This window comes from Montipora foliosa, chromosome 11, assembly GCF_036669935.1.
Source record: "Montipora foliosa isolate CH-2021 chromosome 11, ASM3666993v2, whole genome shotgun sequence".
NCBI lineage: Eukaryota > Metazoa > Cnidaria > Anthozoa > Scleractinia > Acroporidae > Montipora > Montipora foliosa.
The window spans coordinates 37741017-37754266 of NC_090879.1; the positions used below are offsets into that span (position 1 = coordinate 37741017).

Here is a 13250-nt window from a genome sequence, read left to right on the forward strand (position 1 = left end):
ACAGTTCTCATTTCGGTTTTTGTACATGCTCTTTGAGAAAGGGGCAACAGAATCAAGCTCACAATGGTCAACATAACACTCAAAAATTTGACTTGCAGTATTTCAAATCTGAAGCCAAACTTCATGTTGGCTTACAAAGACATATTAGAACGTTTATAGGCAAACAAAACAAAGCCAAAGGGAAGTGTGCTATTATTGTTTACTGACTGTGACCAGTCTGCAGACTTGTTTTTTGTCCCCACATTCCCAGCAATAGCCATTTACACAGGAATGAATTAAGAATGCATTCCCTTCACTTCAGTTTAGACACAAAATCTTCTTACCTGTCTTTTTCCCTAAGTTGTTCATTCAGGTGAACCAGCTTTTGAGAACTCTCTCCAGAATTCTTCGCCAATACTGCAATATCCGATTCCTGACGTAAAAGAGAAAATTGAGTGTAAAGTTTACTATGAAAAGGGACTACCTTCGAACAACAAACAAATCTTTAAACAGATGTTTTCTTTTTTTTTTCCATTTGGTGACTTGGGTATACTTGAAAAAAATCTGACTGCTCCTTTACGAAAACGAATAAACCTGCAACCTTCCGTTTACTAATTTGGATCCTCCACCACTGAGCTATATTGTATACGGGAGGAGACTTGTGGGAGCTAGACATTAAAGAGGCCCTGTTAGGGGGGGTGCCCATGTCCTCCGTCTGAATTTCACAGCTAGCTACGCCGCAATTTCGGAACATTCTTGTGTCACCTGTCTGAATTTCATTAATAAATTTTAGCTTGTTGCCCCTCTGACAATCCCCATTCGCTGGAACGACGCCAATGGAACATACGGCCTCTATCTTTAGTACTTTTAAGCCCAGGGTTTTGAGACCTTTTTCAATGTTTAATACCTATTCAGACTACTTGGAATAGTTGTTTAAGTCAATGAAATTCCATCTAGTAAACTATACAAGTGAATAAGGGCCTAATCTGGCAAAGCAATCGAGCTACATGTATAATAGCGTTTCTACAATTGTGGTAGTGCAAGAGTCTAATATTTCTTCCGAGTTCAACTGTGATTTAGTTGTCAGACCGTGCTTTTCTGTAACTATAACAACCCAGGAGGAAGGACATTATCGACATCATTATTAAGTAATTACGACGAATTGTGTACGCGCAAATGTTCCGCAGTCCACCGAACATTCACAATTCTGAAATTCGCTGTCGGTCAGTCTTGACGTTTGTGTCGCTTTCACTAATTCGTTGTAATAGTCTGTCGGTCATCGCCAGTTCGTGGCTATCATGTCGCCGGTTCAAGGCCATGTCGCTTGTCGGAATTTACCCCTAACAGGGCCTCATTAAATTACAATCCTGGACAAAAGCAGTTTAGAACTTTCTCAAGTTTAGTCATTTTCAGAAGATTTAGATAAGGAAAAATAAAACGAAAATGTCAGAACAATTTTGTCCAGGATTGTAGGTTCAGTTTGGTTTTCTCCTCCATATAGTCAAGTCATCTCTTCATTTCAATTTCTGGGGTTACACATCTTTCATTCCTAGCAATATAGCAAATATTTGTCACACACACCTAGTTTAACAGGCAAGCTCCCACAGGTCTTTTAAGGCTACAGTACATGTAAGTGGTAGAGCACCAATGCACCAACTTTGTTTTTCAGTATCCCCGAGTAATCATTGGAAAAGCGTATTCCTTACTTTCATTTACAGAATTTAACAATTACTAACTCATCTTAATTCAGTTCTTAGGTAATATGTTTGGCGTGTCTGAGTTATAGTTCAACCAAAAATACAATTAAATGCTGAGAGAAAGGTGTGCTGCATTTTCTGTTCCTTCTTATTTCCAAAATATACATATTCTTATGGTAAGTGAAAAATTCTCCATATAAAATCTGTTTTGCAGGAATGGTATGGTGCCATGCCAGCTGGGAGAGTTCGCTTTGCAGTATTTAACCCGCAGAAAATTTATCTACATAATATAAAGATTTAGCCAAGCCTAAAAGCGGAGCTCCCTGGTTATTTAATCTTACTTCCTGTAGGGTTAGTAAAAATAAAAGGTTTTGAATTGTCTGCGTTTTGATGTTTCTGGTTGCTGCTTTAATAATTAAATCATTTTCTTTGCTTTCTTCTGTAGAAAAATTTATTGCCTAACTAGTGAATTCCATAGTAAATTTTACGCTAAAAACTGCTGATATCGCATGAATCACAAAGCAACGAGTGCGCTATCGGCCCGGGGGAGGGGGGGGGGGTACTCGATGTATCCCTGGTTGGGGAGGTGCAGCGCGGCCCCTCATACCCTGACCCTGTTTAAGATAAATATCGCTGATTTTCCGATTTTTGATACCCCGTTTAAGACATTTAACCCAGTTTAAGACAAAAATTGATAAATCGATACCCTGATTAAGACAAAAAATGATAAATTCGATACCCTGTTCAAGACAAAAATCCCGAAAAACATACCCTGGCTGGCCGCACGTCCCCATTAAGCCCTTATAAGGGAGTACCCCCCCCGGGGCTATCGGTTTTTTGAATGAAATTTACTTTGGAATTCACCAGTTTGGCAATGAATTTTTGTTGAACCGCACAAGTTTTAAAAGAAAACAAGCACACCCTCAGCGAGTGAATGGAGAAGGAAAAAAGCCATTTCAGAGTCAAATGTCAATAGCCAGCAAATAGGAATCACGCTAAAATTAGAAACCACCTAAAAACTTTGTCAGTTCAAGGTCAAAAAAAGAGTTTTACTGATGTACTTTATTCCACTTTATTTCTAAAAACGAGATCATTCTTATTTTGATTTAAAACATTGAAACACGCCAGCTTGGCTTGGAACCAGAATTTGCAAAATACAGCAATGCAACCAAGAAAGGATGAACTTCAAACAAGATCCGCTCCAACACTAAATTACCCTTAGGTGTTTTACACAAACTTCTGACAACACAAGCGAGTTAAATTTCCCCCTAATTTTACGAGAACTCATTGCGATTACATGTTTATAATATAAGGGCAAAATTTTCTTGTCACCTTTGAGGCACATTGAAAACCAGTTGGGCCAACGGAAAAAGAAAGCACTTGTTCGCTCGCATTTTAAAGCAAAACAAACAAACAATTCAACTTATCTTTGTATCCAAAATAGTACAGATAATTGTTATTTAATTCAAGTTGGCAATGAAAATTTGAGTTTCATTCCTGAACAAAGGAGAAACCGATTAATAACGCATGCATAAATATAACAAACGGTTTAGTACCCAAGGAAAGAATTCCTTGAGTAACTTCTTCCACTAAGTATGAGCTGTTACTGGTATTCTGTTTTGTCATTGTCGTTCTCTTTTGCTCTCCTTTCGTTTCGTTTCTCCAGGCATCATGTAAACTTATCAGTGTGTCTAGAGATATACCAAAAATTGCAACACAGAGAAAAAAGCAGCTGTAAGCAAATTAAAAATAAACCCTCAGCTTTAAGTTTATATCCCTCCGATGTTTGACTTGAATAACTACGTAGCCGCCAGTGTTGACCACAGCTATCATGATATGTCAAACTGGATTGTAACCAGCGAAAAATGCAGAAACAAAGCACTTTCCACACCGTTTCCAACTGAACATGAAAAACGTTCACTGTGTAACTTTATATAATAACCCAAGTTATTCACGGATTTTGATTGGTTCTTGCCTATGATCTATTAGAGGACAGACGCACAATTGACGTCACCATCAGCTTTTATGCGAATAAAGTTTAATTCTTTATTATATAAAACAAATAGATTCCACGTTGCCGTGGGTCTGTTCAGTAATAGATCACAGAAGACATCAAAATGTGGTAAGAACATCATCTTACCACATTTTGACGTCATCTGTGATCTATTACTGAACAGATGCACGGCAACATGGAATCTATTTGTTAAATAGTTGACGTAGTATGGCCGTGTAGGCGAGTTGAGCCACAGAAAGCGCGCAAAACATGAAGTCTCGCTTATGTTTAGGTGACTTAAACTGGGTAGAGCCTACAATCCAATCGAAAACCCGTACTTGGTCAGTGGTCAACTTAAAAAAAAAAATTGACCTCAGTGAGCTCTTAGCTTGATACGTGATACTGATCAACAGATACCTTGTTTTGACAGGTGTCAATTGATCAAAACATGGATGTCCAATATCAAAGATGTATGCTGTAAACTAGCATGATACTGGTCACATTGGCATACATGGAGGGGTGGCTGTATGGACGAGCGATGATGTCATGGCTATAAAACCAAAACTTCTCGCATCGATGGGTTACCATAAAATTATTTTCTTAACTATGGTGCTCGGCACACATGGAGCTTTGCTAAAAGGTTTCCAAATAAGCATTTTTCAAATCAAACAAGTCCTTCTGTCAAGAAAACCAACTTGAAATGGCCCCAAAATGTCATTACACTCATTAAAACAAAGTGTGACAACCAAAGTCATGATTAGGTTAAAGTGTAAATGATGGAAACGTTTATGGAAAAACCTTAAATAACAATGACCAAAACCAGGTTTTCTGAGCCCGCGAGACTGAGCACCCCCAGCAAACCATTGTTTTAACGAAAAAAGCTGGTCAGCAACCTGGTCCTTGTCGTTGCTGTCTAAGGGCTTCCACTTTTTATGGCTCCATGATCCATGGGATTAAGCATTTGAGGTTTGTTGGGTTTTTTCGTGTTCTATCAGACTAGGTTGACACAGTGACTGCTGTTGTTTATGCCGTTTATTCCTCAACTTGTCAACACTGATTAAGTCTGCTAACGACTATTTCCAAAAAACCTTAACTGCTTCAACCTAAGGCTGGTTGCTGTTGAAATATTTATTCCCAATAGCACACGACCTAAAAATACCCATGAATTCTGCATATGAGAGTGGGGGTGTAAAAGACCATGGTATGCTCTGGTCTTGTATTGCTTGATGTAGTTCTTGAATGAATTACTGTGTCAAGTTTTTACGACGTCATATACAGGTCTGATCAAACGTCACATTATTGCGATATTCTTACGCTTTTTCCTTGCATTTAATAACAGTAATAATGGTAACTATAATTGTAACAATAATCAACATATGCTGCCCTAAACCCACATGTATAACGTACATGTAAAAGACAATCCTAAAACCTAGTTGCTACAAAAGAAAAAACGATTAAAAAACAAAGTAGACCTTAAATCAAACGACAATGACAACAATGATGAGGTCACTTAGGTTGTAGATTGCAAAGTTTCGAACCTGTTACTACTAGTCTTCTTCAGGCAATAAAGTCGATTGATTATGTGCTTCAATACGTATCACAGTGCTTGGCTTCAATAGTTATGTTATGGGGGGTGAAGTGTTATGAGGGGAGTTTCCTTCACTCTTTGTGCATTCCAGTGCGAGTAAAAATCAATATATTTTAACTCCAAAGTGGGTGGTCGCCGGATTATTATTATTATTATCATTATCGTGTTCCTTGATTCTCTCCCGCAAAGATCAACCCATCTCGCCAATGTAGGTTTACCACATTCACATGGAATCCTATAGCTTGCACCACCTCGTCTTGCCGTAGGGATAATGTGTTTTGGTTGCACTAAATGGGATCTGAGTGTTATATCTGGCTTGAAGGCAGCACAAATGCCTTGTTGTTGTAGGCAGCTTGGGGAAGCATTTCTTGTATTGATAACTTCTTATACTTGAACAAGCATTTACTCAAATTCCAAAGCTTCCTCACATTCTTCTTATGTTTGTTAATTTATCCCTAGAAGACGCTGGCTTAATACTCCTCACCAGGTTTTGCACATGCATGAACACAATCCAGCTACTCTCTCACTGGCTCTTTCAAGAGTGATCGAACTTATGGATTGAAGGATTTAACTGTCAAAGAGCAGTTCATTGAGTCCTGCCCTTAAGACCTGGCAACTCACCTTCACGAAGAGTGCTGAAGAGTAGGGTTGCAGAAAAGACTGTTGTTGTCCTGAGATACTGTCTGTAGTGGGATAGTGGTAAAGAAGCATCATGTATGTTGCTCATCACAAGTTCCCAATGCAAGAATCATGGTTGATACTCCTTGTACCTCAAGGGGCAAGTGGATGCTGATCACAGTACTGGTACAGCCCAGTCAACATGGGTTTGAGTAGTAGGCATCTGGCCCTTGCCTGGTAGGGGGAAGTAGGCAGGAAATTCGAAGGTTTCCGAGCGCCCCCCTCCCTCTGTTCCTGAGGAGGTTGGTCCAGATGGGGGACAAGTTGTGGCGGCCTCTGTCCTTTTGAGTGAAGGGCATAGAGTCCGAATGTAGACGGCTTCCTTAACACCTCTTTCAAACCACCTCGATTCAACCTCCAAAATCTCTGTGTTAGCAATATCGATGGAACGTCCTGGTTCAGTAGTGTGTATGTGCCTGGACACTTCGCAAGTAGAGGAGCTGGGGCGTCTGTGCTCCATGAATCGGCCTTGATAGACCGTTCTGTCTCTCCTACGTAAGATGCCAGAAAATCCTCACATGGAATGTGGTAAACTGGACCCGTGACTTGGAGTTTGTCCAGTTTGTCCTTAGGCCTGACCAGTAGTTGCCGTAAGGTATTAGATGGTTTGAAGTAGGCTGGGTTGTTGTAGCCTTTCAGGATTCTTCTCAGTTCTTCAGAGAACCCACGGCTATACGGCATGACGACTGGGTATTTCTTCTTGCTGGTGCCGGATGATGGTAGTGTCACGGCTTGGCTTGAAGGCTGTTGTTCCTAACCGGGCTGTTTAGGGTCTTTCAGAAGCCAACTAGGGTAACTATTGTAGCTCAGAGCAGTCCTGACATGATCAATCTCCCCCTCTCTGCCCTTAGGGTCACTGACGATGGATTCCGTGCGATGGGCCAGGGTCCTAACCACTCCCCTCTTTTGTTCCAAGGGGTGGTTACTCTCAAAGTTGAGGTACTGGTCTGTGTGCGGGGCCTTTCTGTAGACTCTCGTATTTATGGAACCATCCTCATTGATCACGGACCAAGTGTCCAGGAACGCAAGGGCTCTCTGCGTGTTGTTGTCTTCGGAGTGGGTCTCAACTTCTCCCTTGGTGGTCCACTTGATGTCATCATCTATGCTGTTGAGATGGTCTGTGAACTCTTGGGCGTAGGCCTTCTTTAGTTTCGTATGGGTGTTGTCAATATACCGCCGCCACCAGGTAGGGGGGTGCGCAGCGGTTGCGATGGCCTTCTGTTCAAAGTCCTCTATGTACAGATTACACACCATGGAGGAAACTGGGCACCCCATTGCAGCTCCATGGATCTGTTGGTAGAACTGACCTTGGTACAGGAAGTATGTACAGTTCAAACACAAACCGAGTAGAGTCACAACATCCTTGGGGGCCATGGGGGTCCTATCCTTCAAGATGTCGTCCTCCTCGAGCTTCTTGTGGATCAGTACAAGGGCTTTGTCACTGGAAACGCTGGTGAAAAGGGCTGAGACGTCATAAGACCTGAGTTCTTCGTCTGGGGCGGTATGCAGGGTTCTCACTTCCTCGGCGAAGGCTTAGGAGTTCTTGACATGGTGCTCAGTTTTACCGACTAGGGGTGACAGGATATCGGCAACATCGCGGGCGATTTCGTATGAGATCGTCCCTATTGAACTCACAATGGGGAGTAGTGGGCAGTTGACTTTGTGGATCTTGGGTAGACCGTAGACCTGTGGGGACTGGTCACACATGGGGTACAGTTTACATTGCAGGGCATAGTCGATTACCTCGCAGTCCTTGAGGTCTCTAAGGGCTGTGGCGAACTCCTTCTTGTATCTGCTAGTGGGGTCTGCTTTCAGCTTCTTGTAAGTCTTGATATCGGACAGGATTGCTTGGCATTTGATGTGGTATTCCTCCTTGTTCAAGACCACAGTGACTCTTCCTTCGTCAGCAGGCAGAATCATGATGGAGTCGTCCTTCTTCAGGTCATCCATGGCCTTTCTCTCCTCGTCTGACACGTTCTGGTCTTTCACCTTGTCGTTGTGTTGCAACAAATTCAACACCTTGGCCCTAAGGTTGTTAGCATCGCTGTTGTTGAGTTGCCTGCATGCTGATTCAGTAACCGTGACGATATCAACAATGGGGACTCGACGTGGAGTCACCGCAAAGTTCAGTCCTTTCTTGAGAACAGAATATGATCAAAGCACTTCTTAACCCATTTTGATATACATTCGTTAGCTAAGCTGTTGTTTACCTTATTGTCCGATTGCTTTTTCTTGTCTCGAACATTGATGAGTCGTTGGGATTTGTTTTGCTGTCTTGCCTTCGTGAGACCGCATCTGCGCACTCCGCACAAATGACGTCACTTCCTCTCGTTTTCCTGGTAACCGATCGTCGATCTTTTTGGTGAAATCATCCAGGTTTTTCTTCAAATTACTGATCTTGTTCACTGTTTGACCCATCCTAACTCTGAGAAGAGATTGTTCCGCTCTGCGTAAAATGTTACGCCCACAAGAGCCACAGTTTTGAAGGTTACTTGCTTCATCTCCAGTGTTTCTAACGGATGCCAGTTCTCCAATAACTTCAACACAATGTTCACATCCCAAGTGCCATTATACCTCGGAACTGGGGGGCACACGTTAAACATGCCCTTCAGCAGCCGAACTACCAGTGGGTGTTCTCCAATAGGTCGTCCGTTTACTGGAACCAACATGCCTGACAGAGCTGACCGGTAAGAGTTGACTGTGCTGTATGATTTGCCTTCGCCAAACTGGTCAGACAAAAAGTCACACACCGTCCCTACAGTCGCCGAGTACTGCTTCCCTGTGCCGGCTCTCCATGACTCCAAAATGTATGTGGCTGCCCTTGAAGAAATTCGTTCACCTTCCAATCGACTCCTGATAAATTCCATGTGGTTAGGCGAAGAGACTTCCTCAGCGGATGCAGCTGCCCTGACTGGGGCAGGATCAGCAGCGTCTGCCACTGGGGTAACAGAAGTGGTCGGTTGATTACCATCTCCAAGATTAGAGGAAACCAGTGGGCCATCGGCCAATCTGGAGCTATCACAACCGCGCTTGGAACTTCTTCCACTTTCAGTTTCTGCAACACTTTGCCCAGTAGGCTGAAAGGAGGAAATAAATAAGGTTTCAAACGAGACCAAACTACCGAAAACGCATCCACCGCCCATGCGCCTGGGTATGGTTTCCATGAAACATAGCAGCCCACTTGATAATTTAAGCATTATGCAAATAAATCAACGTCTGGAGCAAAATAACGTTCAGCTATCCACTTAAAGACTGTAGGATGGAGTTTCCATTCGAGGCTGCTTTCATGCTTGCGCAATAACCTATTGCCGCATACATTCTGAACTACAGGAACGTGAAAGGCTTCAAAAGAACAGTCAAACGACAAGCAAAGTTCCGAAATGGAATAAGCTATGCAATCCAGGGACACTATTTTCCCACCCATGTTGTTGACATATGCAACCGCAGCTGAGTTGTCACAAAACACTTTGATTACATTCCCTCCGCATGATGAGGAGAAAAAACTTTGAAGCCCTAACAGAACCGTTTGCAGTTCAAGCCGATTGATGTGTTGTTTCTTTTCTTCCATCGACCACTTGCCATTCAGTGGATCCCGACACCCTGCCCTTTACCCCTCAGTATGCATGTTGGTGCGTCGCACCCCAACCTGATTGAGACACATCTGTAGTCAACACCATGATTGACGAATGCTTCTTAATTGATGTGCCATTGTACAAATGACACCTAGTTGAAAACCACTCGAGCTCATCTTTGGCCCCCTGAGACAGCGAGCATGCCGCATCGAAATTATTCAAATTTTGTTCCAGTGCATTGATTTTAGAAAATTCCAAATGCCGATAGTGTAATCTCGCCAATTTTATGGCTGGGAATGAAGATACAATCAATCGAATGACCTCAGCCACTTCCTGAATAGATCATTTAGAGTGGTGTAAAGTGGCCAAAGCTCTTTCAATTAGTTTATTCAAAACGTAAATATTTTGAGTGATCAGCATGGATCAGGACCAATAGGTACGCATCCTTTAGGTCCATTCTGATCATATAGTCATTGGGTCTAATTAAATCTAAAAGAGAACTAAGGCCTTCCATTTTGAAGTGGTGGTATTCTACAAAATAGTTCAGTGGTTTCAAATTAATAGTAGATGTAAATAGATTCGATAGGAATTGGTTGGGATCAAAAGACACACGTCTTATCCCACCCTTTCCCAACAATTTTCCAACCTCCACTGAAATACATTGTTTCTCGTCTTGAGAGAAAGGCATTATCTTAGGTCATTTGTATTGAATTGGGTCTCTTTTGAACTCAATCTTCTAGCCATGCACGACATCTCTTATCCATTGATCAGACTAAATCCTGTCCCAGAATAGAGAAAATATATCTCTCAAACATCCACCTACCTTTGGATAAACTTCACAACTCTTGCCAATGCTTAAACCTGATTTTGATTGCTTTTCCTGCGATCCGCTTTCGGGGAGAGCTGCTCTCGATGAGGTTTGTGGTTATACCGGCGCTTCGAGTTTCAAGAATAATCTCTTCAATCTCTGCTGTGACCCGAAGAACGATTCTCTCCATAATTACGCCATTTGTTATACGGTTGGCTTGACTGTTGACCATGACTTTTACACTTGGATGAGTTCACACTTATCCTCTGGGCCAACTCGTCCCCAGATAACATGGTTGTTATTGTTGGGATTCACGGCAAAGGGATTTGAACCCTGGAGCAACCTCCGACTTCAGCATCTCTCTACGTTTCATCGATAATTCAAACACTGAATTCCCCAAAAGCATTAGCGCGTCAATAGCCAAATCGAAGGCATCTGCCACCAAAATGGATTGGGCCTTGTTTTTCTTGGCTTCCACAAGTTTACTGGCAAGACTGGCTACTGGGACAATACCTTTAATTAAACCCTTTTGGAAGGCTTGAAAACTAACATCACGGACTGATAAAGGAAGTGAGTTTTATAACAAACATGTAAAAGATCACTTAGCTAAGAATAAAATAACACTCTATTCAACAGAAAATGAAGAAAAATCTAGTGTACATGTAGTTGAAAGATGGAATATTAAAAACAAAATGTGGAAACAATTTACTATACAAGGTAACACACAATATTTAGACATGCTTCCTACAGTATTAAAACAGTATAATAACACTAAACACAGTTCAATAACAATGACACCAACAGAAGCTTCAAATAAAAAAAATGAAGGAATAGTGTTTTTCAATTTATATGGTGCTATGGAAACATCAAAACAGAAACCAAAATTTAAAATTGATGATAAGGTTCGAATTAGCAAATATAAAAGAAAGACTTTTGACAAAGGTTATACACCAAATTGCACTGAAGTATTCACAGTTGATAAGATTCAATACACTAACCCAATCACTTACAAACTACATGTAAAAGATCTCAATGATGAAGAGATACATAGCAGTTTTTATGAGCCTGAATTATTAAAAGCCAAACAAGATGTATTTAGAATTGATAAAGTTATAAAAAGAGATTATAAGAATCAACAAGCTCTTGTATCTTGGAAAGGATATAGCAATGATTTTAATTCTTGGATAATTCTTGGATACGAACTAAGGATTTGACGGATATATAGAATTATTTTCTGTATATATATAATATACAGTACTGTGCAAAAAGAATGCAAATGAATTTCGGGCTTTTCGGCACTTTTCGCTACTTTTCAACGAAATATAATGAAATTTCAGGCGAAACGAATTTTCATTCGGACTTTGTTGAAATTTCGAAACACCTATTGTTTCAATCAAAATGAAAATTCGCAACGCCCGCGCGAATATTTGAGCGAAATTTCGTTGTAACATAGAGAAATTTCGTCCTGACACAGCGAGATTTCAAGAGTGCTTATCAAAAGTTCGCAGTCAGCATTTGCCTTTTACTGTACATTTAAGATAAGGTTTGAAAAAGGCCAGTCAAAGCTATCATAAGTGACCAAGCCGGGAATTTGTGAGAGTGGTCCCAACAAGAGCTGGTCGCTTTCATGAGCCGATTCTCACAAGAGACCAAAATTAAAAACAATAAAGGGTGATTGTTGCTTACATAAAGAAGATAACGTTCGATAAAATTATTTAAGCGGGAAGATTAGTCATGGTAAAGGAAGCGTTTTTACAATCCCTGACATCTGGATTGCTTCTAAGAAACATGTCACGAAAACGTCGATTCCCCGGGCGATGTGTTTTCGAGTTCTGAATTACCAATATGTTGAGAGAAGTGTATTGCCAAATAACTCGAGTTTGGATTATCGCACAGCCCTAAAACTTTGACATGCTCATGATTTATTACCTTCCTACAACATCTCAAATTCTTGACTTAATTTGTTGAATGGTAAGCAATTTTATTTTTTCTTTGCGTGGTACTTGCGTGACGTGAAAACCAAGAAGAATTGTTAGGTTTGGTATGTAAAAATGGCTATGGCAATGATGTTATTTCTCGTGTTTACAATCAAGGTTGAGAGAAGAGTACAGTTGTTGATTCCATTCATTCATTAAGATGGAAACGCTAACCAACACTACGACCCTACACTACAAAATTTTGTTTTAAGCCGCAGCTACAAGAGCAATTTTTGGCTTGCTACACTGATGCGATTTTTTCGAATTTTGTTGCGTTGCCAGCGCGCAATGAAAATCGCAAGTGTAGCCACCCTTGAACTGCCGATTTTTTTCAACGACTTTTTCTGCTGTCGCATTGCCAGTTCAAGGGTGGCAACACTTGGGATTTTCATCGCGCCCTATCGACGCGACAAACTTTGAAAACATTGCATCACCGGCGTGAGCAAAACATCGTTCACGTAGCCGCGGCTTTAGGATTAAGATATTTCGATTATTAAAGTTCTTGAACTTTCGTTTCAGTACGTGCGAACTCCAACCGAAATTTTGTTGTTAGATTTACAAATTTTCGTCTTGCGTTTGAATTTTCCTGTGGCTCAGGCCGAAAAATCACACCTCTTCCCCCGAAACTTCGATGAAATTTTCGAGCGAACAATAAGTGAATTTCATCGAAATTCCTTTGCATTCTTTTTGCACAGTACTGTAAAATGAGTTCTAAAAGTATTGATTTATATGCATCTCGATTTGAAAGTGATTATCAAAGCGATGGTCAATTAGATCGATATGATTTATATGACAGCTTTATTGATGATTCTCAATGTAGTTTTGATGTTAATTCAGATAATACTTATGAAACAGAAACAGAATATTTTTCATCAGATACTGAAAATTAATAAAATCTAAATATATATTATATATATGAAAAGTTTAAAAGAAATTATTCAGGTCTTAAATGATTGCTG

The 13250-nt window shown here is 40.8% G+C and overlaps 1 protein-coding gene across 3 annotated transcripts in view; it reads right to left on the reverse strand.

Annotated features, from left to right (window-relative positions):
* The window catches only part of LOC137977522 (CAP-Gly domain-containing linker protein 1-like), a 312978-nt gene that overhangs the window by 147822 nt on the left and 151906 nt on the right, over positions 1-13250 (reverse strand). For all 3 annotated transcript variants that reach the window (XM_068824767.1, XM_068824768.1, XM_068824769.1), the window contains one exon: positions 324-412. In XM_068824767.1, the coding sequence (XP_068680868.1) occupies positions 324-412 (89 nt within the window). The remainder of the gene's footprint in view (positions 1-323; positions 413-13250) is intronic.